Source organism: Dipodomys spectabilis, unplaced genomic scaffold, assembly GCF_019054845.1.
Source record: "Dipodomys spectabilis isolate Male_0828 unplaced genomic scaffold, ASM1905484v1 ptg000175l, whole genome shotgun sequence".
In the NCBI taxonomy this organism is placed as follows: domain Eukaryota; kingdom Metazoa; phylum Chordata; class Mammalia; order Rodentia; family Heteromyidae; genus Dipodomys; species Dipodomys spectabilis.
In genome coordinates this window covers 18,202,356-18,229,234 of record NW_024870852.1, presented here as the reverse complement: position 1 = coordinate 18,229,234, position 26,879 = coordinate 18,202,356, and the positions used below count along the sequence as shown (strand labels likewise).

At 42.8% G+C, this 26,879-nt stretch overlaps 1 protein-coding gene across 1 annotated transcript in view; it reads left to right on the top strand.

Moving 5' to 3' along the window:
• Ptprt (protein tyrosine phosphatase receptor type T) overlaps positions 1-26,879 on the top strand; it is a 702,580-nt gene that overhangs the window by 81,054 nt on the left and 594,647 nt on the right. Inside the window, exons 4-5 of the mRNA XM_042694435.1 lie at positions 4,150-4,265; positions 20,552-20,726. Coding sequence (XP_042550369.1) covers positions 4,150-4,265; positions 20,552-20,726 — 291 coding nt within the window. The remainder of the gene's footprint in view (positions 1-4,149; positions 4,266-20,551; positions 20,727-26,879) is intronic.

Here is a 26,879-nt window from a genome sequence, read left to right as displayed (position 1 = left end):
TAGAGCTGAGATGAGATCGTAAGGGCCTGCAGACCGAATGCTGAGTGAGAAGAGGGTGGTGGTGTGAGTTCTATGGTCCAGAGCCAGCTCTCCATTGATTCTCATGCCATATTATATAGAAGTATTACTGTATTTCTGGAGGACCATGTGGGCAAGCCTAAACCGTGGGGATTTTCCCAGATAACTTACATAAGAATATGTATCAGAGGCCACAGGCTTGATAGAAACTGCCTACCTCTGGAGTTTGGATAAACCTGTGTTTTAATAAATCCAGCCAAGATTTTAAGATGTGAGAGCTCACATAATATCGGCACTTCTTACTTCCCTGGCCAAATCAGATGATTGACAGTCCTTAGCAAAACCTTCTTACCTACACCTGGAGTTTAGTAACAACTAATTACCCTTCTGACATGCTTGACAGCCGCTCCCTTTCTGAGGAGCTCCATGTCCCATGTTATCACTGCTTCCGGTTGCCTTCCCAGTCTTGAAGCTCGTTTCCTTGTGTCTTTCCTTATACAGAAAAAACACACAAGCACACATTCTTTTCTAAGTCACTATCAGAAGTGGGGAAATCAAAAGACAGGGCAAGGAAGTGGTGTTTTTGCTGCTTTTGATTTATGTCTAAACCACTTCATTAACTCACGTAACTGGCAGCTCCCTGTAGGCTTATGGGTCCCACATCTTTGCAGTAAGTCACAGCATTTTGCCTGAATATTAACCAGGGACCGTGAGACATCTATATTTTGCATCTATATGGGAGAGAGGAGAAGGCTTGCAGACTAGAGAATCAAGATAAAAGGTCTTTTACTAGTCAGGTGCCAGTGTCTCCTGCTTATAATCCTAGCTATTTAGGAAACTGAGATCTGAGGATTGCAGTTCAAAGCCAGTCCTGGCAGGAAAGTCTGTGAGACTCTTATCTCCAATGAACCACCAGAAAACTGGAAGTAGCACTGTGGCTCAAAGTGGTAGAGTGCTATCCTTGAACAAAAAGGCCCAGGCCCTGAGTTCAAGCCCCACAACTGACAAGAAAAAAAAAAACCCAAAAGGTCTGTTGCTGTGGAGGGAGATAAGGAAAGAAGTCAGAAACAAGCAAGGGACCACTGATTTAGAGAAGATCCATCTCTCACTGTTCATGTCCCAGAGCTTAGTGCTTACCCAGAGTCTCAAAAGGGAGGGAAGAGCAGCCCTTTTTAAAACCCAACACTGAGCTTCTGGCCTTGGAGTCAATGCTTCACCCTCCCTTCCCATCCAGATCTGATGCTGTCTTCGTCCTTTAAACCCATGGCATATACAGACTTACAAGGTTCATTCTATTCCCCCTTGAAGAATTGACTCGAACTGATAGTTCCAAAAATAACTTGACCAAATTATACAGGAGAGCCCACAAGGAAACAATTTCAAGCAATCAAAGCAGCATGATGTTTGTCAGGCTGGCTAAAAGGCAGGTGGGGGGATCTTAAACTCTGAGAAACCCACCTAAGGCCGTGCAAGTAGGGTCTCTGAGCCATGGTCATGATTTAAAAAAACTTGAACAGAAGGAGAAAATGTTCTCACAGCAAGTGTCCCTGATCAAGCCAAGGTTCTTGGCTTCTGCAGGTCCTTTACAGTTGGGTAGACAAGAGAGTTCAAAGCATAAAGCCCCTGGAGAAAAACAGCAAGGAAAGGGATCACTTCTCAAATATTAGGGAGCAAGTGGAGAAGCCTGTAGAGACAGCACAGCCTTGCCTGAGAGTCCTTTCTCAGGCCCCTAAGGTTTTTATCTGATGACAGCATCTTCATTCCCAACGCCCAGGATGCAAGAGAATGAGCGAGGTAAAAGCCAAAGTTCGGGCTAAAATAGAACTGGAATCAGTTCTTTTCCCATGTCTGGCTAAAGCTCTATAGCTTTGGGAACAATGAGCTTGTTGATCATTGGTTTCTCCTTCTCTAGTAAGGAAATGATACTGGCATCTGCTTCACAGGGAAGCCATGAAAAATTAAATTAGATAAAACACCCAAAGCACTTATCATCAGATCTGACACTGGAGGACTTTTCAATGATTATTGTTCCTGTTTATCTCTCTGAATACTTGTCTCTCTCTGGAAAGATGGCCAGAAGTCCTTGTGGGTTCTTTTCATCTTCTTAGAACTCTTTTGTTTGGTCTCATTCTGGGGAGGGGCTTCAGTCCCCATTTCCTAAATGTTTTGTTGATGGTGGTAGGCATCCTCTATTGTGTTATGAAGAAACTTGTTCATCTAATCATTGGCTATCAACGGATGGAACTCTAATATTGATGATATATATGTATATGTATACATATCATCATTTGATATATATCATCATTGATATGATATATATATATAGAGAGAGAGAGAGAGAGAGGAGACCAGTCTCCACAAATAAGAAAGAAGGTGAGCCGGGTGCCCATAGTTTATACCTGTAATCCTAGTTACTCAGGAGGCTGAGATCTGAGGATTGCAGTTCAAAGCCAGACTGGGCAATGAAGGTCCATGAGACTTTTATTTCCAATTAACCACCAGAAAACCAGAAGTGTTGCTGTAGCTCAGTAGTAGTTCAAGCTTGCCTTGAGCTGAGGAGCTGAGGGACAGCACCCAGGCCCAGAGTTCAAGCCCCACAACCGACAGAAAAAAAAAAGGAAAGAAGATGAACCCAAGTTCTCCATCCAAAATCATATGCTAGCCAGCTTCCAGTGGCTCATTCCTGTTGTAATCCTAGATACTCACAAAGCTGAGATTTCAGGATGGAGGTTTAAAGTTCAGGTGGATAAATCAGACAAACCCATCTCTCCAATTAACCACCCAAAAGCCAGATGTAGAAGAGTGGCTCAACTGGTAGAACACCAACTTTGAGTGCAAAAAGCCGAGCAAGAGTGCAGGGACCTAAGTTCAAGCCCCAGTAATGGCACAATTTAAAAAGCAAAAATAAAACAAAACCGCAGACCCTACATTTGCTGAAAATAATCAGCATGGGACCTATTGCCCAAAGGCACCAGTTTTTTTTTTTTTATTTTTTTATTTTTTATTTTTTTTGTTGGTCGTGGGGCTTGAACTCTGGGCCTGGGCGCTGTCCCTCAGCTCTTCAGCTCAAGGCGAGCGCTCTACCACTTGAGCTACAGCGCCACTTCCGGTTTTCTGGTGGTTTATTGGAGATAGGAGTCTCGTGGTCTCTCCTGCCCGGGCTGGCTATGAACCATGATCCTCAGATCTCAGCCTCCTGAGTAGCTAGGATTACAGGCGTGAGCCACCAGCGCCCGGCTAGTTTTTTTTTTATTTTAAAGCTCTTTTCCCTGTCACTTCTGTTCCTAGAATCAGTGTTCCAACTCCCACTCATGCTCAGGAGGTGCCATTGCTTACACCTAAGACTGTAAAGTCTGGGCCTTTGTGCACATATGCACGTTTCTGGAACTCTCTGTATATCTATTCCTTTCTGAACCCAGGAGATAGAGCCACCACCACTGTGTTGGCAAAGTGATTATTGCTGGAAGATACTGCACATAGCTCTCATCACATAGAAGCACTCAGTGAAGGACAACTCTAGCATTCTCTTCTTTGGTCAGCAGCAGCAGCAACAAGGCCAAGGGAAGGTGTTGAGCCCAGGTGCTTCACTGCAGCTTTCTGTGTTTGCTTAGGAAGGCTTCAGGAAAGCCTAGTGGGGAACCCTTCCCCTCCTTTCTTCCTTCTGCCCAGTGTTGGGTTCCATGGTTTTACCTGGCCTCCAGCAGCAGCCCCAGGTTCAACAGTCAGGGTGAACACAATGTAATAGGCATCACTGCACACTAGCTAGGAACAGGGATCCTGAATGTCTCAGAGACCTGGATTCTTGTCTTGTCTCCTTCACTCTCTGGGTGTCTGGCTCTGCCATACTGTGCCACCTCAGAGCCTTTATCTTCTCAACAGGGCCCTAGGGATTGGATTTTGTGAGGCTGAAGTAAGATAGATGACATGTGTGAGTTCACAGAACAGCCCTGATTCAATACCTGATCCATCACCTCTTCCCTAAGCCCATGATCCATGACCTCATCCCTAAGCCCCGGTGATTCCCAAGTACAGTCTTCCCTACCCAGTGCCCACCCCGACTTCCATCCTCAATAGGAAAATAGTGCAGGCTATGGAATCCTGGCCTCATGTGCCCTTTGGTTTCTGTCTTAGGAAAAGCACCTCATTTCCTGCGACTCCAAAATGTCGAGGTGAATGTGGGACAGAACGCCACATTTCAGTGCATCGCCGGCGGGAAGTGGTCTCAGCATGACAAACTTTGGCTCCAGGTAAGAAGAGCAGAAGCTCCTGCTCGCACTCCCCTACCCCTTCCTAGGAGAAAAAAGTATGTGGTGGGATGAAAGGTCAGAGAGAGAGAGAGAGAGAGAGAGAGAGAGAGAGAGAGAGAGAGAAACAGAGAGAGAGAGACAGAGAGAGAGAGAGAGAGAGACAGAGAGAGAGAGAGAGAGAGAGAGAGAGAGAATGTGCAAGCATGCATGGTGGGGGTGAATATGATCTCCAGTACTGGGGCTTGAACTCAAAGACTCTTACTCATATATCCAGTTTTTTTGCTCAAGGCTGGTGTTCTACCACTTGAGTCACACTTCCACTTCTGCCTTTCACTGGTTAATTGGAGATGAGTCTCTCCAATGTGTCTGCTTGGACAGGCTTTGAACTTTAATCCTCATATCTCAGTCTCCTGAGTACTTAGGATTACAGATGTGAGCCACTGATGCCTGGCTCAGGAAGGGACACTTCTAAAGCACCTCTGCTCCTTGGAAGGTTGTTCTCCAAGCCATCGTTTTATTAAATCTTAACTACAATTCTGCTACGTTGACATTGGTGTAACTACTTTATAGATGGAGAAATGGATATCCAATAAGAGTTCCAGGTCTAAAATTTGTGACTATAGCTTTCCCTAACTCCTGTGTTTTAAATCAAGATTACCAGGCCTAAGATTCGAGGTATATGACATCATAAAATCTTGACTAAAAGGTTCTTGTATATCTAGGTAAAAATCAGTCACTTCGTTCCTGGAATAGGTTGCTAGAATGAGTAATCTTTATTTTCTCTAGTTAAATGGACTCAGAATAGCATGTCCGAAAAGTGTTTCCAGCTTGGATAATTTGTTCTGTCATTCCTGCTTATTGGTGCTATTTTTCAGCAAGTCAAGAAAGTTTGAGGCAGGGGTGGGCACGGGGGTAGAACATAGTGTGGTGGTGCTAACACATATCTGGCTTCAAACTGTGATTTTTCGATTTCAACCTTCTGAGTATCTAGAATTGTAGACATGAACCACCAGTGTCCATTTCCCTTTCATGTTTTTTTTATATGTTTAATTCATTTGTCCTTTTCTCCATCTCTCTTTTGAGACAAAGTCTCACTATGTAGCTCAGGCTGGCCTAAAATTCATGAGTCTCCTGCTTGAGCTTCTCCAATGGATTATGGGTTTATACTACCATACCCAACTTTTATTTAACTTAAACTGTTTTTAAACAGGCTTATGCAAGTGTAATTTGGATGCAATATTTGAGGCATACAGCTTGACAAGTGTGTTATATATTGGTATGTGAAACTATTTCTACAATCAAATTGTTGATCATAGTCATCACATTTTGTTTGTAACCACTCCTTTCTGCTCTTTCCACCCCAGTGTGTACCAAGTAACTTCTCGTTTGCTGTCTACCAATTTATATACTCTAGACTTTTATATAAGAGAAATTATGAAGTACATATTTTATTCAATGCAATTATTTCGAGGTTACTGTATGTAGTGTATATCAATCCTTTTGTTATTTAACTTAGGAGCTACATAATATTGAGTTCTATGGAAATGCCACATTTTGTGTTATCCACTCACCTATTGATAAACACCTGTTGGGCTGTGTCTGGCTCCTGGCTGTGAACATTGTGGGCACATGTTCTTCCAGCTCTTGAATGGATGTGTCATTCAGTAGATGTATATTTACTTTTTTTAAAGAATGATGAGCTGATTTCAAAAAATAGTGGTACCATTTTTCATTCCCTCTAGCTGGCCGTGGAAGTTCCATTTATTCCTCTATCCTTACCCACCCCCTCTTTGATTGAGCCTTAATTTGCCTAGAGGTGCTAAGGTACCTCATTGTAGTTTTAAATTTCACTTCCCTGAGGATTAAGGATGTTGAACATGTTTTCATGTGCTCTGCTGCCCAGATTGCGCTGATATACTTTGATGGGAGTTCACATGTCAATTCTCTTCTTAAATCTCGACAGTTGGAAACTCCCTGGGCAGAAAAAGTCCCACTAGGGACTAATAGTTCTGCCTAGCTAACTTGGAGCTCAGCAGAAGGGAAACAATAGCAGTTTTGGCCTCTCTTTCTAAGTCACTCAGTATTAAGTAGTGCTGTTTACTCTTTTCATTATAATTAGCACCAAAGTGAATCTTGTTCCCAGGATGTCTTGTCATGCCAAGGACATTACCTCCCCTGGGTCATGAGGGAAGTGAAGTAGGACAATCACAATATTTTCAGCAACTTTATTTGAATTTTCCAATTATTTTATGTTATTATTGCTACAGTTCTGAGTTGCTTACCCTAAACCTGAGGTCTGTGATCAGGAGAATATTACAAAAGAACATAATTGAAGTTTTTTAAAAAAACAACAAGAATACATGGTGTGGAGCTCTTCTACGTTATTTACTTACCTCCTTTTAAATATAAGCTATATCTTATTTCACAGAATCCTTTTCCTATGGTTTACAATGGGGATCTAAAGTATGGTAAAACAGCCTAAACTAAAAGCCAGGCAACATAAGATAGAAATGAAAGATTCAAAAGGAATTGGTAATCACAGTGAAACTCCTTTTCTACATACTTGCTGCTTTGCCTGGTAGGGCATAAGCAGGGCCTAGAGCACCACAACCACTGATGGAATAAAGAAAGCCTGTCAGATATATAGCTCACAATGTGTTCCAGATAAACATGACCCAATTGCTCAGGAAAAGTCTATCTGTTGTTCATACAGAAATCCAAACAAGCATTGTCTCCAGGAGTCTACCTAAAGCAAACTCTGTGTGATGTAATGATAAGCGTCTCTTCCATGGTCTCCTTGAGGGAAAGCAATTGGGTCCATGGGCTGGACCAGTTTCATATAATAAAGCTCTGTATAAAAGCAATTTGGGGAGGGGAAGGAGAGGAGGGATGGTAGGTGATAGCTATGACAGAGGCTCCCAGCTTTCTGTTAATTTGTACCCATTCTAGGATATCTTAAACTTATCTGGTGAGTGAACAGATCTGATAAAGATTCCTCCAGTGAAACCTTTCTAAATATTGTCTCTTGTATTCATATTTTAGAAAGTAGTGGGAAGGAGAATCTGTACAGTAAACTCTGGCATGCATGTGTGGCTATGAGGTTCAGGCTTATGTGCAATGGTGTAGTTGGAAGTTGGTTTATCGGTTGGTACACACACACACACACACACACACATACACACACACACACACACACGCATGCACACACATATATGCATGTACAAATGAACAGAGATTTATTTTGGAAAGTTGGCTCACATGATTATAGAGACAGAGAACCTACCACTTTCCATCTTCAAGATAAAGACCCAAGGATACTGGTGATATAATTCAGTCTAATTCCAAAGACCCAAGATCTAATATAGCTGATGGTATAAATCACAGTCTGAGGACAGGAGAAGGTCCATGGGCCAGTTGAGGCAGGCAAGCAGGAAGCACAGGGCAAATTCCTCCTCCCTCTACCTTTCTCTTCTATCTAGACCTTAGAAAGGTCAGGTGATGCTGGCTACCCACCCACATTGGAGAGGGGAACCTAAAATGTTACAAAGTCCACAGAATCAAATGTTAATGTTATCTAGAACCGTCATCAGAGACAATGCTTAATCTGGGTACCCTATTGCCCAGTCAAGTTACTGATGACATTAACCACATGATCATGACTTAACAGTGTTTGACAAAAATAGAAGGCACCAATTAAAATACCTCCCAAGAGGAAATGGCTGAAGCGCCGATGTAAGATAGGAAAAATTCATGCCAATCTCTTATGAGACATTACTTCGGCTGAAGCTTTGGTAGACTTGCCAGAGTTCTTTTCTACGCCACAAGGCTAGAGTGACTTAGCCTGAGAATTTCTTTTTTTCTTTTTCATTTTGTATGTTTTTTTATTGTAAAAATGCTGTACAGCAGGGTTACAGTTACAGTTACATGAGCAAGGTAGTGAGTACATTTCCTATCGAGCGTTGTTACCTCCTCCTTTGTCTTCCCCCTACCATCCCTTCCCTCCCACCTCCACAACTACCCACCTCCCCAGCTGAAGTTGTAAAGTTCATTTTCAACAAAGTGTTTTGTACATCTCATTGTTACAATGGGTCAACCTGCATCCTTTTTTAAGCATTTTGTTTTTTTCCCTTCCCCTCCCGGAATTATATACAAGATGCTGGGCACTGACATCAAATATAGTGAGAACAGGGGTTATACCATGGGGGAGGAATATACAAAGAAACAAAAAAATCACATGGCACATAATAAATACATTAGAAACAATAGCAAGAAAGAAAAAAGATACTTGTGTCCCTATCTTGGGGTTCATTTCACTTAACATCACCTTATATGGCCATATGTACATAGCTTTTGGCCTTTTCTGCTAGTCCTACATATGTACTAGTGATTGCAAACAAGGAAAACCATGGGACCTATGTTTCTTTGGGCCTGGCTTACTTCACTTAATATAATTTTTTCCAAGTCTTTCCATTTCCTAACAAATGGGGCAGTGTCATTCTTTCTGATGGAGGCATAGAATTTTGTGTTTGTGTGTGTGTGTGTGTGTGTGTGTGTGTGTGTGTGTGTGTGTGTGTATAACACATTTTCTTGATCTATTCATCTACTGAGGGACATCTGGGTTGGTTCCATATCTTAGCTATGGTAAATAATGCTGCAATAAACATAGTTGTGCTGGTAGCTTTAGTATAGCCTTGTTTGTGATCGTTTGGGTAAATGCCCAAAAGTGGGATTGCTGGGTAATAGGGGAGCTCTATGTGTAGTCTTTTGAGAAACCTCCATACTACTTTCCAAAGTGGTTGAACAAGTTTACACTCCCACCAACAATGCAGTAGGGTTCCCTTCTGTCCACATCCCCTCTAGCATCTGTTGTTATTAGAGTTCTTGATTATAGCCATTCTAACTAGGGTGAGGTGGTATGTCAATGTTGTTTTGATTTGCATTTCTTTTATGGCTAGAGAGGTTGAACATTTCTTCATGTGGCTAATGGCCATTCTTATTTCCTCTTCAGAGAAATTTCTCTTTAAGTCTTTAGCCCACTTAGCCTGAGAATTTCTAAAGCAAGTGAAACAAATACATCAGAACCAAAAGAGTCTCCATATAAGACCTGTGGTGGTCCAGCCATCAACAGTGCCTTTACCTCCTGGAGCTTCTGGGATAAGCGGAGAAAATTCACTAAGACACCAAAGATGGAAACTTTTTATCATCCAGTTTAAGTCATGGAAAAAGACTTGTGTTCTGGACTGGTATGTGTGGATCCCCCCTTCCTGCAATGATTCTAAAGCCGTCAGTGGCTCTGTTTGTGATACATCCTGACACCCATGTGGTACTAATAGAGGTTGCCTATCTCTCTTTCTATAGAACAGAATTCTATAGTCCACTATTTTTTAAGTAGTTAGCTTGAAAAGAAGGGCCAACCCACACCCCTAATTTCCACCCTTCTGATAACTTTACGTGCTATTTGGAAGACCCTTCTGGCTTTCATGTATTTGTAATACAAGTTCTTCAAAAGAAGCAATGATAAGAACTTACGTGGAAATAGAGGTACCTGAGCCTAGAATAATAGTAGAGCTTCAGACTGATGGATGATAAAAGACCAGTGAAGACAATAAATGAATGTGTTAGTCCTGTCCAGGCATGGTTACTCCTTGAGGCAAAGGGACTCTATCATGCCACAGTCCATGGCTGAAAGGCATCATTTATAACTTTCTTACTCCTTATACCATACATAGGCCTGAAGAACTCAAACCCATCGGTTTCCATGCATACAACAAGTGGAATATTCAGCCAATAGATCAGTCTCTGGCTTTGAGAAGCCATTTTAGAAAACAGGAAAGAATTTATAGTTTGTACACGAGGTAGGATTGCACGGATAGAATAATCAGCTCAGCTTTAGGAAATATTTATTTAAATGGGTACATCCTTTCTGGAAGGTAAACCATGAATACCTAAGCTTTAAATCTACATATGCTTCCAAAGAGTAATTTTACTTATTGTTGTTTACCTAAGGAAATGACCAGAAATCAGGACAAAAAAAATGTACCTTCCAGGATGTTCCACAGACATAGGACTACAAAGATCCACCAAGAGAGACTAATTAAGTAAATGCTGGAGTGAAGTAATTAAATGTCAGTTTATAGACATATACTTAGTGACATTTTCACAGTATGTAATTAAGTGAATACAACAAGCAATAAAACCATATATTAAGTTTTATGAAAAACATATATATTCAGATATAATAGTACTCATGACACATACATATGTAATGCTGTATATACATCCCTACGTACACACATATACTATCATGGAAGTATCAAAATAATGAATTTTATTTTCTTCTTTCTTCTTTTACATGTTTTTCAACAAAATACTGAGAGCTAACCAAACATGGATGAATTCTATTCAAGAAGAGAAAAATTATCACTCTTTTTTCTCTAGATACAGATGCTGGAGAGTTGACAGGGTGGAGTGGGGTGGCTTTGGTGGGGGAGGGTTGGTTCAGACCCTCCCCACTCCCCCACAAATGAGAACACAGGCCACATTGCGCCACACCCCTGTCAGCCTCGTCACATCCTGCTCAGGTGTTCTGTCTTAGAGCATCCATGGCTGATGTGGTTCTGTCATCTTTCAAGTCCTCAGGGACAGGAGCTGACCCTGTTAGTCCCACCATGTAGCTGCCCTCGGGGCCTCTCTTCAAAGCATTCGCTCCACTAGGGGGTCTGTACAACTCATAACATTTGCAGAGTCTCAGAAACGGGGACATGTGTCCAAATGCTCTGCATAAATCTCAGCAGGGACTGTGTATGCGTTGAGACAAATCGCAGGCATTGTTAGGGGAGCTGACTGGGGTCTGGCAGGAAAAGGCCCAGGCCCTCAAAGCCCTCGGGCCCCACATCAGCTGCACCTGGCGAATGAGATCAGGAGGGAAGTCACTCCTGGTTTTGGTGATTTTTGCAGTGAACCTGTTTCCTTTCTCCCGCAGGGCTGTGTGGAACCGCTTCTCTTCCTCCTTTTCTGCTCTGAACCTCTGTTCCTTTTGGTGTGGGGTTTCTGTGTAGTTGCCACATCCTAACTCAGCCAAGATGATAAAGTAATGAAAGAATGGAGAACAACTGACATCTATCATGCCATCAACACAGAAAGAATTTACTTCTCATGACCAGACTTCCATCCAGCTGTAATGAGGAGGCAGGATTCAAATGTGGATCTGAGATTTTTTATGAGGTCCTGAGTTCGCGCTTGCTGTGTTGGGCCACCCCTTCAGCCTTGCATTCTATATAAACACCTCTCATTTGCCAGCACTACCTAAAGACTTAAATATATTTGAGTGTCTTAATATAATAGCAATGTTGTAATATTATTATTAATATTAATATTATAATTAATGTTAATATAATAATAATATTTTAAATGCCCTTGAAATATATATACGTTGACCCCTCTAGTTTCCTTTTTTCTTTTTTAAAATTTGTATTACTATTATTATTATAAGGGTGATATACAGAGGTATTACAGTTACATAAGTCAGTTAATGAGTACTTTTCTCTTTGTGCTCTCCCAGGTTTTCCCTCCCACCCCTACCCACAAGTTGTATAGTTCATTTTCAATATAGTGTCTAGTGAGTATCAGTACTGCATTGATTCACCCTTTGTCCCTCCATTTCCCCTCCTAAAGACAGATAAATAAACAAGACAAAAAGAAAAGAAAGCAGATACTACAAAGGAAAAAAAACCTCTTGTTTTCATTTTCTAGAGTTTACTTTGATAAATAATATTTTATATGATCAGATGCACATAGGTATTGCACCAATATGTTCCTTTCAGAAGAATTCCTGTTGCCTTTTGACTTTTATTGTCTCCTTCTTAGTCACATATTGCAAATTTGAGGTCAATATTTGCTATGTAGTTTTCTTCCACTCCCAAATCTTGCCAAAATGGCTCTTGTAATGTCATCAGCACTTTTCTTTGTTAAAGCCAACTTGTGCTTATCTGTTCTTATGCAGGTGCTCCTTGACAACAGAGTTACATCCCCTGATAGAAGCATCCTGTACTGGAAATATTGCAAATCAAAGTGCATTTACTACACCTTAGTGTAGTGTAGCTTAGCCAAATGATATATTGTAGAATTTCCATTGTTTCTCAGGCCTGCTAGTAGCTTCACTGTCCCACCTTCAGGGAGAATTATGTCACATATTGATACTCCAAGCAAAGATCAAATCACAGGTATTGCCTGGACACTGGTGTCTCATGACTATAACCTTAGCTACTCAGGAGGCTGAGACATGAGGATTATAATTCTAAACCAGCATGGAGAGGAAAGTCCGTGAGACTCTTATCTCCAGTGAACCAACAAAAAGTCAGAAGTGGAGCTGTGGCTCGGTTGGTAGAATGCTAGCTTTGAGAGAGAGAGAGAAAAAAAGCTCAGAGACAGCACCCAGGCTCTATATTCAAGCCCCAGTATTGGGGGAAAATAAATCAATTAAAACTCATAATTTGAGGTATAGTTTCTTCTGAGTACCTAATCACTTTTGTGCCATGGGAAAGCTGAAAAATTCTAAATCAAATTATAATAAGTGAGGATGTGTCTGTATTTGGTTTTTCTTTCAGCAGTTGATATTGACTAATCCCTTCCAGAAATCCCTCTGCACTCTTGAGTTCTTGACACCATGTACCAACAACTATGAAGGTGGTGAAGTTTTACATGATGGCAGGCTAATGGGTCCTGGGGCCAAGACCAAGGATGTTTGGTTTACCACATGGCAAGCAGCCCTGCTTCTCTGTCTCTCATGGAGAGGAGGAGAGAAGGAGAGGATGGAGCTAGGTAGATGTTTTTACACAGTAGGTCCATGTCATAGCTGAGGAATTCCATCAGATAACTATAATTTAATGTTCTTAATGTTTTTATTGAGATCCAGTTCATAAACTGTAAAGCTTCCATTAAATTTAGTGTTATTTTGAATGTTTTTGAAGCATTTTGTCATCTTGTTATTACCATGTGCTCTGTCTTCTCTACTCTTTTTCACCTGGAAGTAATGCCAGATTACAAACAGCTGTAGCCAAAGTCAGACCTAGGAGATTCTCTATACATTCTTCTATTATATTGTGCTTTTCCTCTCTGTGCCTCCTCTAAGCCCATCCTCTGTTTTATGTTCTTCAGTGTTCTTTTTATCTAGCTCATCCTGGATGCTGTATTGTGAGGGGGATGGGGATGAGAGTGGGAGAGAGATAGAAACAGAGAGAGACAGAGAGAGAGACAGGGAAGGCCAAGTAAAAATCATACATACATACATACACATACATACTCAGGCCCACCCCTTTGAGCTGTAAATTTGTTCTGTTCATTCCAAGTGTCTCCTGGTCAGAAAACATTTAGATGAAATTTCCACAATTCATTTGTAAGGAATGTTCTTTTCACTTCTAGTCCATCTGCTTCAAGGCCTTGCTGTGCTAGTGAGTTAACTATCTCCTCCCTGCGGGAGAGAGGCAGAGTAGGACAAGCAGAGAGGATTACTTGTGCATGATCTGCTGCGCCTTCTGTGGATGGAGGAAGTGGTATTGGAATGGAGCGGACACGGACCAGGGACATGGTCACTGAGGAAGAAGGTGTGAACAGATCATTTTTCCCACCTGCTCATCCTCCTAGCTCAGAATTAATGGCTCCCTGTGGGCCTTATGCCAGGCCCTGCTTGAGTCTCAGCAGGAGCTCTGAGCCCTGACTCATCCCAGAATGAGTGAGTCCTCTGTCTGCCCTGTTTGAAGGGTTTCAGCACAGCCCATCAAAAATGACTTATGTCTACTTCTATTTCTTTTAACTTTTAATAAAGAATAATCAAAAGCTGTTCTTCAGAGGTTGCAAAAATAAAAAAAAAAGAGCTACAAATGTGCTTTGGAGAGGATCAATGGGCAAGATTCTAGCAAGTTTCCAAATGTCATGCCCTTGCTAAGGGGAGACCAGAAGAGAACAGAATATTCACTACAAATGAATTGTGGGAATTTCACCTTCAAGAACATTCACTGGCCCCTTCCCCAGAGTTCCTGATTGACAGGGTCTAGGGAGGGGCCAGAGAGTTCACATTTTGAATTTCCATTGGCTCACAGTGGATGGAAAGGCTGACTGGAGACCACATTTTGAGAACCATTGCTTTAGGCTGTTGGAAGAGCATTGCTCTTTCCACACCTATCCTTTTCCTCCACAAAGTATGCTATGTTTATATTTTACTCTTTTTTTTATTTTGCTGTTTTGTTGGGATCTTTACCCAGCCTATAAATTCCTCTGGGCAGAAATTATACCTTCTCCACTCCATAGTCTCTCATTTTCTGTTTTGTAAAATAATGAGTACATTTCCAGTGTGATTAATAATAGAATAGAGAAAGAAGAGAAAATGCAGACTACCAACAGCAAGGACAAACAACAGCTCGTATTCTCTTAAAAATTTACACTTCTAACAAGTTCCCCAGTGCTGCCATGGTCCAGGGACAGCACCCTCTGAGGAAAGCTTTCTAGGGGATTTGAAGAGCATTGGGTCACCTTGAGCCTGGAAGCCAGAAAGCACCACACGGAGGTAAAGCAGCCCTCAAAAATGTAAAAAGTTGCAGTCTACTGGTGGCTCACACATATAATCCTAGCTACTCAGGAAGCTGAGATGTGAAGATCACAGTTTAAAGCCAGCCCAGGCAGAAAAGTCCCTGTGAGACTCTTTTCTCCAATTAACGACCAGAAAATCAGCAAAATGATCTTAGGGATAGCACCCAGGCTCTGAGCCCTATGACAGACCAAAAAAAAAAAAAAAAAGTAAAAAAATTAACAAATGTATAGCTAGATTTAAATTGAAGAAAAGATTTCTTCAGCTCTACTCTGCAAATTCTTTATACATGGACTCTAATACTGGCCATTTATGGGAAGCATTATCTTGGTACAGAGCACTTGAGCTTTCCTCTGTGACCAGTGTTCTATGAAGGTCACTTCCCAGCTCCAGTAACAATAAAAGAAAGAAAGAAGATTCAGACATAAAATACTATCAGATTTCAAAGCAGCGTTGACTGGGGGTTTCAGGAGACACCATGTATGATTCACAGTAGGAGAAGGCAAAGCCAAGGAAATGCCGGGTAGTTTGGATACTGTGATTATTCTGGATAGACCCCTTGCTAAGCCTGTCCACCCAGCTTGAAATTACTGTGCTGTGGCTATCCAAAGCTCATAGCTTCCTTCCCTAGGGAACCACCCCAGTCACATTGGAAGTGCTGTCTTCCTGCTGTCTCAGGAGCAGCAGGCTTAGTGAGGGGCCCTGGTAAGGTAATGACCATGGGGTGACTCCCTGGGTGGCCAAATAGCAGCTCAGAGAGTTGATGAGGGTGAGTACTCTGGACTCTGATTTTGACTGCATCCTTGTTTAGCCTCTTTCCTCATCCAATCCTGAAAGTGATTGATAGATCATTGCCTCTGGTCTGGCTTTCTGGAAGCATGCCCCGTATGGGAGATGTATTCCTTTTGGTCACCAAATCAGAAGGGCTAGAAGATGATTAGAACGACAGGCATACGGGTTTGGAAATCTTACCACCAAAAGGAGTATGCCCTGACATTTCAGGGGGAGGTTAGATTTCTATCTGAAAGATACACTATAAGAACCAGAAGAAAATTGCCAACAAGCCAGCATGGGCAGATAATGGTGGGGACAGCATCCCTCCCAGGCTTGGGTTTGTAGTCATCATAGCCTGGTTCTCTTTGGCTCTTCCCAAGCCCTTCCCTACATAGTCTCCCCACCCCTCACCCACCTCCTCTTATCTTAGGGCTTAAACTCAAGACCTGGACACTGCCCTTATACCTTTGCTTTTTTTTTCTCTCTCTCTCAAGGCTAGCGCTCTACCACTTGAGCCACAGCTCAAGTTCATTGGAGATAAGAGTCTCATAGACCTTCCTGCCTAAGCTGGCTTCAAAACCACAATCCTCAGATCTCAGCCTTCTGAGCAGCTGGGATTCCAGAAGTGAGCCACCAGCATCTAGCTTATACTTTGTTTCCTAGTCAGCCCTTGATTTCTGTTCTAGGTTCCTAGATTCAGTACCTTGACCCTCAGTACTTGCCTACCCTTCCCTGCCTTGTCAGCCAGTCATCCTCACAAGCTATTCCCATCTGGACTCTTCTCTCTGAACATCACCTACATTTCTCCTTGGCCATAGTCCATCACGTCATGATTTCTATCATGACTCTGGGCTCTCCTGCTCGTCCCTGTCCTGCTGTTGCCTGCTCCCAATATGACAAGCATGATTATCTAAAGGCCTATTTTTAAGAGCTTTTATAAGACAACCTGCAATTTCCTATCCTTTAATGAGAGAAAGCCTCTTGGTTCAGGAACTAAACAGAAAACTGTGAATCATTATGGGAGGGAGTACTTAATCCTCTCTGCTAGTCTCTGACATTGTTCAGAAGATAAGTAAATAACCCTGGAGTCAATACCAAAACAAAATTTAAACTAAACGGGCATCATGAATATTTTGCACTTAACCAGCTTTCTTCTCTTTGTGTTTGTTTCTTATTGCTAATGTGGAATCATAAACCTACCATAGTTTAAAACAAAACGGATTTAGTTCTTTACCATCATAGAAGAAGTGAGAACGAAAGCTAGCATCGAGTTATTGGTAGGCTGTGTGCTTTTCTCTCAGAAGGTCCTGGAAGAAATGATTTCGTAGCCTTTGCTAACTATGTGAAGGCTGCCTGACTTCCCTGGTTCTTGGCCCCTTTCTCCAGCTTCAAGCCAGTAATTACTCAAATCTCCCTCCTGGACTATCATTCTCCTGTCTTCTTTACACACACACACACACACACACACACACACACACACACACACACACACACACACACACACACACACACACACACACACACACACACACACACACCTTGTGATTACCTTGAGCTAGGGTGAATAATATAAAACCACCTCCTTTTGTAAGATCCTTACCTGAATGACATCTTCAAAGTGTCCTTTGCCTGGTTCTAGGGATGAGAATGTGGGCAACCTGAGAGTGGGAAGGGAAGGAGGTGTAATTCTGTCTGTCATGTTTTCTGTTTTCTCCTAATTTTATGGCTGATTTCAAGAGCTCTGCTAATACCACAATATATCTCCATGTAGTAAGCATTTTACCGACCTCATTTATGCCTCTTTGCAACTCGATTGTAGACCAGTTATCTTCTGGGGAAGCCATCTTTGACTGGGAAACAGCTACAGATGAGAAGTTTTATGTCAGATAGATTTAATTTTTTGTGCATTATTTTTTGTCTGTCTAGATCTTCAAGTTTCTTTATCCTTAAGAGTCAGTATCTTTATGAGCCTCGATTATTTGAATTTTTATAGATCTTAGTAAATGGATGGCTGGTCTCCTCCCCCCCTCCTTCCCTCCCAGCCTCTCCCCCTTTCTTTCTTCTCCTTTTCTCCCTTCTCCTCTCTTTAACTGTCTTCTTGCTTTCTTTCCCTTCCTCTCTCTTCTCCCCTTTCCTTCCCCTCCCTTCTCTTCTCTCCTCTCTTGTTCATCCTCCCCCTCTTCTCCTCTTCCCCTCTTCTCCCCTCCCTCCTTTTTAACCTCTCAGAGTTCTGAGCTGCTCAGGTCATGTTCACTTTTGCTTAATTCTCTTTACCCCTTACCGAACATTCCTATCTGCACCCCCTCCTTTCCCTTTTTCTTCTCTTATTTTTTGGTTGTAGTTATTTTTCCTCAGCCAAAGAACTGGTAGGAGACACATGGAACCTGGTGTCGCCCTCTTGATACACGGTCGCACATGTGAGAAAGGCAAGGGGACTGGGGTGGGGCCATAGTTGGCCTCTGTCCCAGTGACACACATGGATTTTTTTAAAATGGCAGCCATTGAAGCTGAGACCTCTGCATTCACATCCTAGCTCTGTAGCTCCTGTGATGAGCAACTTTGGACAGGTGACTTCACTTCTCTGAACCCCACCACTTCCTTACTATAACCACCATGGTGGCCCTGTGGAGCCTTGTTCAGCAAAGGGAAAATAGGCTCCTTTTGGTGACTGTTACTTTCCAAGCCCATCCATCCATCCATCCATCTACATCTCTTCTCCAAATCAAGATGCATTGCTGGTGTTCACCACCATCTCCTCTACTTGTCAGTACTCTGTAATGAAAAAGGAAGTTGCCCGCAGTGTCTGGCACCTTCACATACTGAGTTGTTTAATCTGTTACTTAGTTTACTACAGCCATGGGCCAAGTAGTGAATAGTTTCAGCCCTATTGACTCCCCTTCCCCTTGCTCTGTCTTTTTTCCTGGTCATGTTGAGCAGTTTCTGGCTAGGACAGGGCTCTGGTTGCCTTCTGGACTCTCATGGCTTTTTAAAGATACCACTGACTTTATTATTGTGATGTGTAAAGATGATGTACATTTGAGACAGACAGCATAGAGACTGAGAGGAAGTCAAAAGAAGGAAAATGATCCTTCTGAGCTTCCATCTAGTCTGGAGCCAGCTTGCTGTTTAGCTGCCTTTAGATGAGGGCTTTGGTCAGTTTCCTGCCTTCACCCTTCATTGTTCCTGAGTGATGTAGGTGCTATTTCCTTTGCTCCTGCATAGCTGAACAGGTGTCTTTATTTGCTTCTGTGTCCCTGTTTTGATATGCCACAGATGAGAGATGGGCTGCAAGGGGATGTAGGCTACAGAGTCAGCCAAGTGGTGAGACCATTTACATTGTGGAGGAAGCATCCTGGAAGACTGAGGATGTGGCAGTCATATGACACAAGGTTTCCCTCAATCCAACAGACAATTAAAACCACCCAATTTCACTTGAATAGAACAAAATGTAAGTCAGAGCAGGTAGAGAGGGAATAAAGTCTTGAGAAAGCATGTTTCACTTCAAGTTGGAAAGCCTGAATGAGAGACTTATTTGCTCTACTGTTTAGTTAACCTCTTTGACATTTGAATTCTTCTGAGAAGAGCAGCAGCAATGCACACCTCAAATAAGCTAGTGAGAATTACATGAAAATACTCAGTCTAGAGTCTGGCACATGTTAGGTGCTTAGTAAACGTTTATTCAAACAATATCTGTGGGGGCTGGGAAGGTGGCTCAGTGGTAGAGCGCTTGCCTTGCATGCATGAGGCCCTGGGTTCGATTCCTCAGCACCACATAAGCAAAAACAAAAAAGCCGGAAGTGGTGCTGTGGCTCAAGTGGTAGAGCACTAGCCTTGAGCTGAAGAGCTGAGGGACAGTGCCCAGGCCCAGAGTTCAGGCCCCATGACCGGACCCAAAAAAAAAAAAAGAAAGAAAGAAACAATATCTGTGGACTGCATCTTTCCAGTTGTCATAATTTGCACCTGGAGCGTGTCTGAGTCTAAGGCAGAATATCAGACTCAGAATGCTAAACACAAAACACCTTGTGTATTCACCTTGATTCTAAGACTATCTATGAATGTCTACCAAGTTGGCCTTGAAAATGAGTAGAACAATGAGGTGTGGGAAGCTTACACTATGCCTCAAGGTTTTAAGAGAGAGGAGATATTCCCAGGGACCCAGGAAGCAGCACATGGCCAGGACAGAAGAGGCTGAGAAGCCTCCTGTGCAGGTGGGGCTGGGTGTATGGCTCAGATACCAAGGCACCAGCTGTGTAAGTCAGGCCATCTTTTACCTCTCTACATGGGCTGAGTTTTCATTAATTTACCTAAACACATTTTTAAAACAATACTATGGTTTCTGCTTAAATAATGAAGGGAAACAAGAAGGAGAGGGCTGAAGGATAAAGGACAACCTCAAATGAGACTAAGCAAGAAGCCAAAGATACCCATGGCTCACACCTGTAATCCTAGCTACTCAGGAGGCTGAGATCAGAGGATCGAGGTTCGAAGATAGCCTTGACAGGAAGGTCCATGAGAGTCTTACCTCGAGTTAGCTACAAATGAGATGAAAGTGGAGCTCAAATGATTCATGCCAGCCTTGAGTGAAAGAGCTAAGAGATATGCCCAGGTCCTCAGTCCAAACCCCAGTACCAGTGTGCATGTGTGTACACACACACACACACACACACACACACAACATACAAGGTGATTAGAAGGGACTTTTTGCCTTGTTTTCTTCTCACCAGGCATTCCTCCTCTTGCCTCTGCTCAATAGCCAACTTTTTTTTCTTGAGTCAGATCACTAGCGGAAACCATAGTGAAAACTCTCCATTATTCACAGGAAGTCCTGGGTCCCGGGAACATGGGAGTAGGGCCAGCACCCCTGTTAGAGGTTGCCTGGAAGCCAGGAATGCTATGATCTCTTCTCTTCTTCTCTTCCTCTGTCCTGCAGCAATGGAATGGCAGAGACACGGCTCTCATGGTCACTCGTGTGGTCAACCATAGACGCTTCTCAGCCACAGTCAGTGTGGCAGACACTGCCCAGCGCAGTGTCAGCAAATACCGCTGCGTGATCCGCTCGGATGGGGGGTCTGGTGTGTCCAACTACGCGGAGCTGATCGTGAAAGGTGAGTGCCACCGGTCCACAGGGCCACCTCTAGTTGGCTGGGTTGGAGGGCCTTTTCAACCCCATCCTTACACCCAGAAGTGTAAGAACACCTTCTTCCTGCTGTTACCCCTACATGTGATGTGCTTTCCTGTTGCTCCCTCCCACTACCCCCAAATAGGAAACTTGTGATATCACGCAACGTTGCAATACTACTCAAGGTAGAAGCTAACATGTGTGACACTTTCAGGAAAGCCTGGGTGACAGGCAGCACAGAAGACATCGCTAAATTTGGTCTTAGTTTGTATTTAAAGTCAGGAAAACACTCACACACAACACAAAATCCATAGACAACAAGTGTCCCTGGCAGTGTGCTGCAGCTGTGTTCTCGTACAATGGCTTCTAAGGGATTTTTTAATTGAAAATTCTCTACAATGACAATATGTGGGGGAGGGGAATTTTCTAAATAAATGATCTTGGCCCTCGTTCGCCTTGATTTAGTTATTGGCAGTTTTCTTCCTCTTGTTCACCTTGAGTTATAGTTTGTATGCTTTCCACGAAAGCATACACATTGCTTCCTTGGCTGATTTTTCCCAGGAGCGGAGTATCCTACTTGTGTTTGATGCTTTCACTCAGTTGTGTTATCATACTTAATGGGTATATATTATTTCATCCAAAGCAGTTTCCTGGGCTTTTTTGTTGTTTGTTTATTTCAGATAGTGTGACACTCTCTAGAGACTCTGCTTTTGAACTGCAGTCCTCCTGTCTCAGCTTCTTAAATGCTAAGGTTACAGACATGTACTGCTATACTGGGCTGCGTTTTCCCGTTCCTAAAAAGTCTCCTTATTTTCAGTTACTTAGGTAACTACAGGTGTTTGTGTGTTTGTTTTTTGTTCATTTGAGTACATAATAATTAATGCCTCTTGCATTTGTAGAGAGAACATTTTTATTCCAGTGAGTGGATTCTTTTCCTTAGGACAAATTCTCCAGAGGTAGAGTTGCGAGGGCCAAAGCATAAGAACATCTTGATAGATTTTTCTTTGTGTTGCAATATTGCTTTTACAAAAAAAAAAAGAATTTGACAATTTATGCTGGCAACAGCAGTGTATGAATGTACTCATTTTGCCTGTGTTATGTTCACCGATTAAAATTTCAATATAACGTAATGTAGTGAATGAAATAATGAAGATGCTTACATTACACCAGCTGTGGAAACGGTTTGGGTGTGTTTGAAGAGGGGGGAAACATTGATCAACCCACTGAAGGCTTTGGTGTTGGTTTTGCAAAGTGAGGGTTGGGGTGAAGGCTTGCTCTCTCTTTGTTGGCAACCATGTGATCCGTCGGTGGCTTTACTGCCACCTGCATGGGGAATTGCTCTCGGACTGTTTGACTCTAGATGGAGATGTGCATGGTTGAGGATGTATCATCACTGCGGACCCATGTTTAATATTAGCTTCTTCCAGAGAGCTCCCCTGTACCCTCTCTTGGTCACATTGTATCTTGTCCCTTGTCCTCTAGTCTACGTAGCGCCTATGTAACTATGTTAACAACTTCCCTTTATTTATTTTGGGTAGCTTTAGTCTGTCTTTTTAGGCTATTGCTCTCACGACAGAGGGAGAATTGTCTGCTTGGTTCTAAGTACCGCCACTCAGTGCACAGCCTTGGCATGGGTTCTGTGTATTCTAAGCCATGCAAACTGGCCAGTGGCCAACTATTTTGACTTGTGCAGTCAGTCATTTCCTAAAACATAACTTAAAACGTGGTGGAATGATGGATGAGTGAGTGAATTACTGGCCTCAGCAGGCATTCATTTAATCACTATAATGTCATGAGCACTTAAGCCAAAGATCAACCCATTGGGCAATTGTGAACCAAACAACTTTTATACACACAAAAAGTCATCTTTAAATTCATTTACATGAGGTGCCATTAATCTATAAAAGAAGCCATCACTTTCATCGGCTCAGGCTCATTATCTGTGCTTTCTGGGTGTCGTAAGATTGATTTGTGTGGCATCGTGGCCTTTGCAGTCCTTTTTGTCATTTCCTGAGCCGCCCCCTGGAAAACTGAATGTACTTCTCTCATAGCTCTCTTTCCATTCTGGACTGGGAGCTATAGAAGTGAATGTCCTGGTTTTCTTGAATTCTCCATGGTCTTATAAACACCTAGCCTGGGCCTGGGGCAAAGTGAGTAACTGATAGAAGAATAAGGTGAATGAGCATGGGAATTAATGCAGCACTCTGATGTCTTCATACATAGACAAATGAGACAAGAATATGTGTGGCTTGCTCTTTCCATGTGTCCTCTATTTTTTTTTCTTCCTTCCCTCCCTTGTAAATTAAAATTTATCATTTTTTAAACAGTATATGTTTTACATATTGGAAAAAGCTGAATCTCTGATGCTTTTAAATCTTCATATAACTGCTACAAGAAGTCTAAGATTGACACAAATTTACCTTTGTTGCAAATAAGGAAACTCATTTTATTTTGAGACAAGATTTGATTATGTAGCCCAAACTGGCACCAAATTTATGATCTTCCTGCAAGAGGCAGATCATTTGATCGCAGGTAGGGGGAGGGAAGACTCAGACCCAAAGTGTGCAGGAGCCCAGAATATACTAAAGCACCACTGCCTTGATTTGAAGAGGTGACCTCTGAAATGGCACTCCATCCTTTATTGGCTGTGCAGGCTAAGTCAGAGTTCACACTGGCCCCAGCTGCACTGGGCAGGAGTATCTGTGAGACCCAGAAGCCACCACTGCACTAAACCTCCTCATCTGCAGCTTCTGCCAGTTTAAGGCATGTTCTGGGTGGTACCCAGCTCCTTCACTGAGGATAATAGGTTGGAGCTCTCTGTAATCTTGCTTCATTATTACACCTTGATGACATTCATCCATATCTTTGGCATAGAAATTTCACTTTTATTAAGGCCTATATCCGTCTCATTTTAATATTCGGTTGGTGATAAGCCTCAAACTTGATCCCTTGAACGTGTGGCAAGTCTTTCACGTATGCTATCTCATTTTATCTTAATTGCATCTCTGCACATCGGTTTTGTTTCAACTTCTTTTGTGGTAGAGAGAACACACACAGCCGATTGACAAGCCCAGGGCAGTCTTAGGAGAGACTTCTGACTTGGGTCTGGCTCACACTGTTTAGGCCACACCTGGAGGGCCTAGAGATTGTGGTTCTGTTGGTAACCTGGCATCACAATTTTACAAACAGTGCCAAAGAGATATAGATGGCAGGCAAGCAAGCAGGGCTTATGCACTCAAGCTTGTGCTTGCGTGTGTGTGCATGTGTGCACTCTCTCTCTCTCTCTCTCTCTCTCTCTCTCACGCACACACACACACACACACACACACACTTAAAGAAAAGAGCATGAGCTAGTAGCATCCAAGCTAAACAAGAGAATGAAAGGCAGAGGCACCCAGAGGCAACTTGTTTCCCAGGAGTGTGAACCCAGCAAGCATTTGGAGGCAGTGAACAAGAGCCTCTGGGGAAACTGTCTTCTGAGCAATGACTCACTTTTCCTCCTTCCACTCTTCCCCAAGAGCCCTCTGCCTTGGCTGAGTCAGGATGCATAAACACGCCAATACTGATGTATTCACATTTCTAACTAAGAAGTTCTACAGTAAAATATTCATTTACCCTTTTTTAAGGAAAGGAGGAAAATTGAAAAACAATACAAAAAGATTCTCAGGGGTCAAGCATTGTCTTAGGGGCTGAGGCAGGGCCCTGCGTCTCCTCCTCCTGAGCAATGGTAGATCTCCTCATCACCCAGCATGGGCTGAATGGCCAGGAGCCTCTGGCTGTCCCTGGCATGGCACAGAAAGAACATGATCCTTTTAGGGCTATCCTCCCTTGGGTTCCTATCAGGACAGGACTCTGGGGCTGAACCTGACATAAACTTCTCAGGGCCACAGCTGGCATATCTGGAAATGAGGATGTAAGATTCCTCTCTCAAAGGCTGTCGTGGGATAACGGATGCCCGAGTCCTGAGAATCACACCTTAGTAGACCTGCCAAAAAATATTTAAATAAAGTAAATGACCCATCCAGGTCAGGAACTCCAGGAGGGATAGAACTCCGTGGATAGAACAACAGCTTGAGTAACTGGTCCTTTCTCCTCACAGGGTGATGTGTAAGGAAAGGGAGAGGGGGAAACATAAAAATGGGGCATGGGGGCCTATACACAGCCCCACCTGGGTCCTTCCTCCACTGAGCAGTGAGGAAAGCTCGGTAGCTGGCTTTCTTGTTGTCATCCATCTGGCCACATGGGCCCATCCTTTCTACCTGGCATCCTTAGAACTCTGGCTATGGCTGAGAGCTTACAGGACTCAGTGTCTGAGAGTGCTAGGTGCTGGTGGTCCCCGTGAGGGTTTTTACAGACGGTGCTTGTGGCTGAGCCCAGCGGTGGAGGGCCAGGTTGGGACTCTGCTTCTCCTCACACAGGTCAGCTAACTCATGGCTGCTGGCTCCTGGCCATCCTGGCACGATGAAGATCAGGGCTGTGGAACAGGCGGCCTAATTCGAGTGTAGGTAATATCAAATTCTCCGGGTGACACACAGACTGCAATGAAAGCAAATTGGAATTACTTAATTCCGAAGAGCTGTTTATTGAGTTGCGATAATGTACTGGGTATATGTTAGATTACTCTGTAATTGAGGTTTTTCTCACTTGACAAGCCAGCCCCTCAACCTACCTGTTCCAGGCCAGTGCTCCCGAGCACACTTATTTTCTCTCTCTCTCACTCTCTCTCTCTCTGGTCTTCTGAGTATCTTCTATTTCAAAGTGTTTTAGCTCCACTCCACGACGAGCATGCCTTCGACCAAAGCTATTCAGCTGCATCCGATGAAATGATTCTAATTCATCAGTCTGTGGGTGGTGATTTTTAAACTGGTTCTCCAGTTTTATTTAACAACTTCCCCAGTGCCCAGAATCCATATCAATATGGGGTTAGTGGCTCAAAAATACATAATGCTGGTGGGCCTCCCTAGGTGTTCTGACTTAACTTCTCCTGCGAGTCTGATTTACGATACCTTAAGTGGGTTCAAGAGTAGGAAATATGGGTTGAAACTTGAGCTTCAGTGTCAATCATGGACTGAGTAACTCTAGCCTACATTCCTCATCTGAACGATGGGATGGAGATATCTAATTGAGTCCTTGTGATACAGAGACAATATAATGTTATATACATATGCACATACACACACACACACACACACACACACACACACACACACACACACACACACACACACATATATATGAATGTATGTATAAATGTATATACACACATACTCAATCCAATCCTCAAGCCAATCCTAGAATAAGGCAAACACCTACAAAATTCTATCTGTAACTACTAGTAAAATTACTCTTACATTATTATTAGGGAATATTGTCCAAAGACAGGATTCAGTTTTCCCCTTCTCTGGCTTAAAGGAGGACTATCATGCCTGAGGATATTTAAATTTAGATCTTGGGAAGGTCTTCCCTTTCCTAAAGAAGGATTTTGGTTGTCAAATCCAGTCCATTGCTTGAGGTCATTAGTAAAATGTTTTATTTCCCTCGTGTGGTCTTGTTTCTTTTCCTTCCTTTGTAAATGTCTTGTTTCTGTGGATCCCAACGTTGGGATCCAGCACATGGAGTATCTTCATCATGGGTTGGCGGTGGTAGGCTGTCCTATTCTGCAGGAGCATGCTACACAGTAGACTTCTGTCCTGACATGGCCTCTTTTGCTTTCCTGCTTGTGTGTTTCTGTAGCAACTTGAGTTGATAGTATTCAACCAGAGTTTGAATAGTAGGATGGCTGGAACAATTGGCTAGCTTCTGTTTTCATTTGTTTAGTGAAGGTTTATTGAGCCTAATCACGTATAGGTGCTAGAAGCTCATGTCTGGCAAGGTCACAAGCAAATCTATTGTACACAGCCATGGAATTCATGTCTGGCACCTGCTAGACTAGCTTGCAAATCTTAACTATAATCTCTGTCCTAAGTATTATTAATATCCCTTTTTAGGAAAGAAGGTACAGAGACTCAGAGAAGCTATAGAGCTTTCTCCAGGTTACACAGCTGAGAAGTAGAGTTAGGCTTGCCTGTCTCTTCTTTCTAGGCCACGTGTTTTGAAAAACCTGCTGTGGTAGGTCCTCCTGTTGGATCTGAGCTGAGGA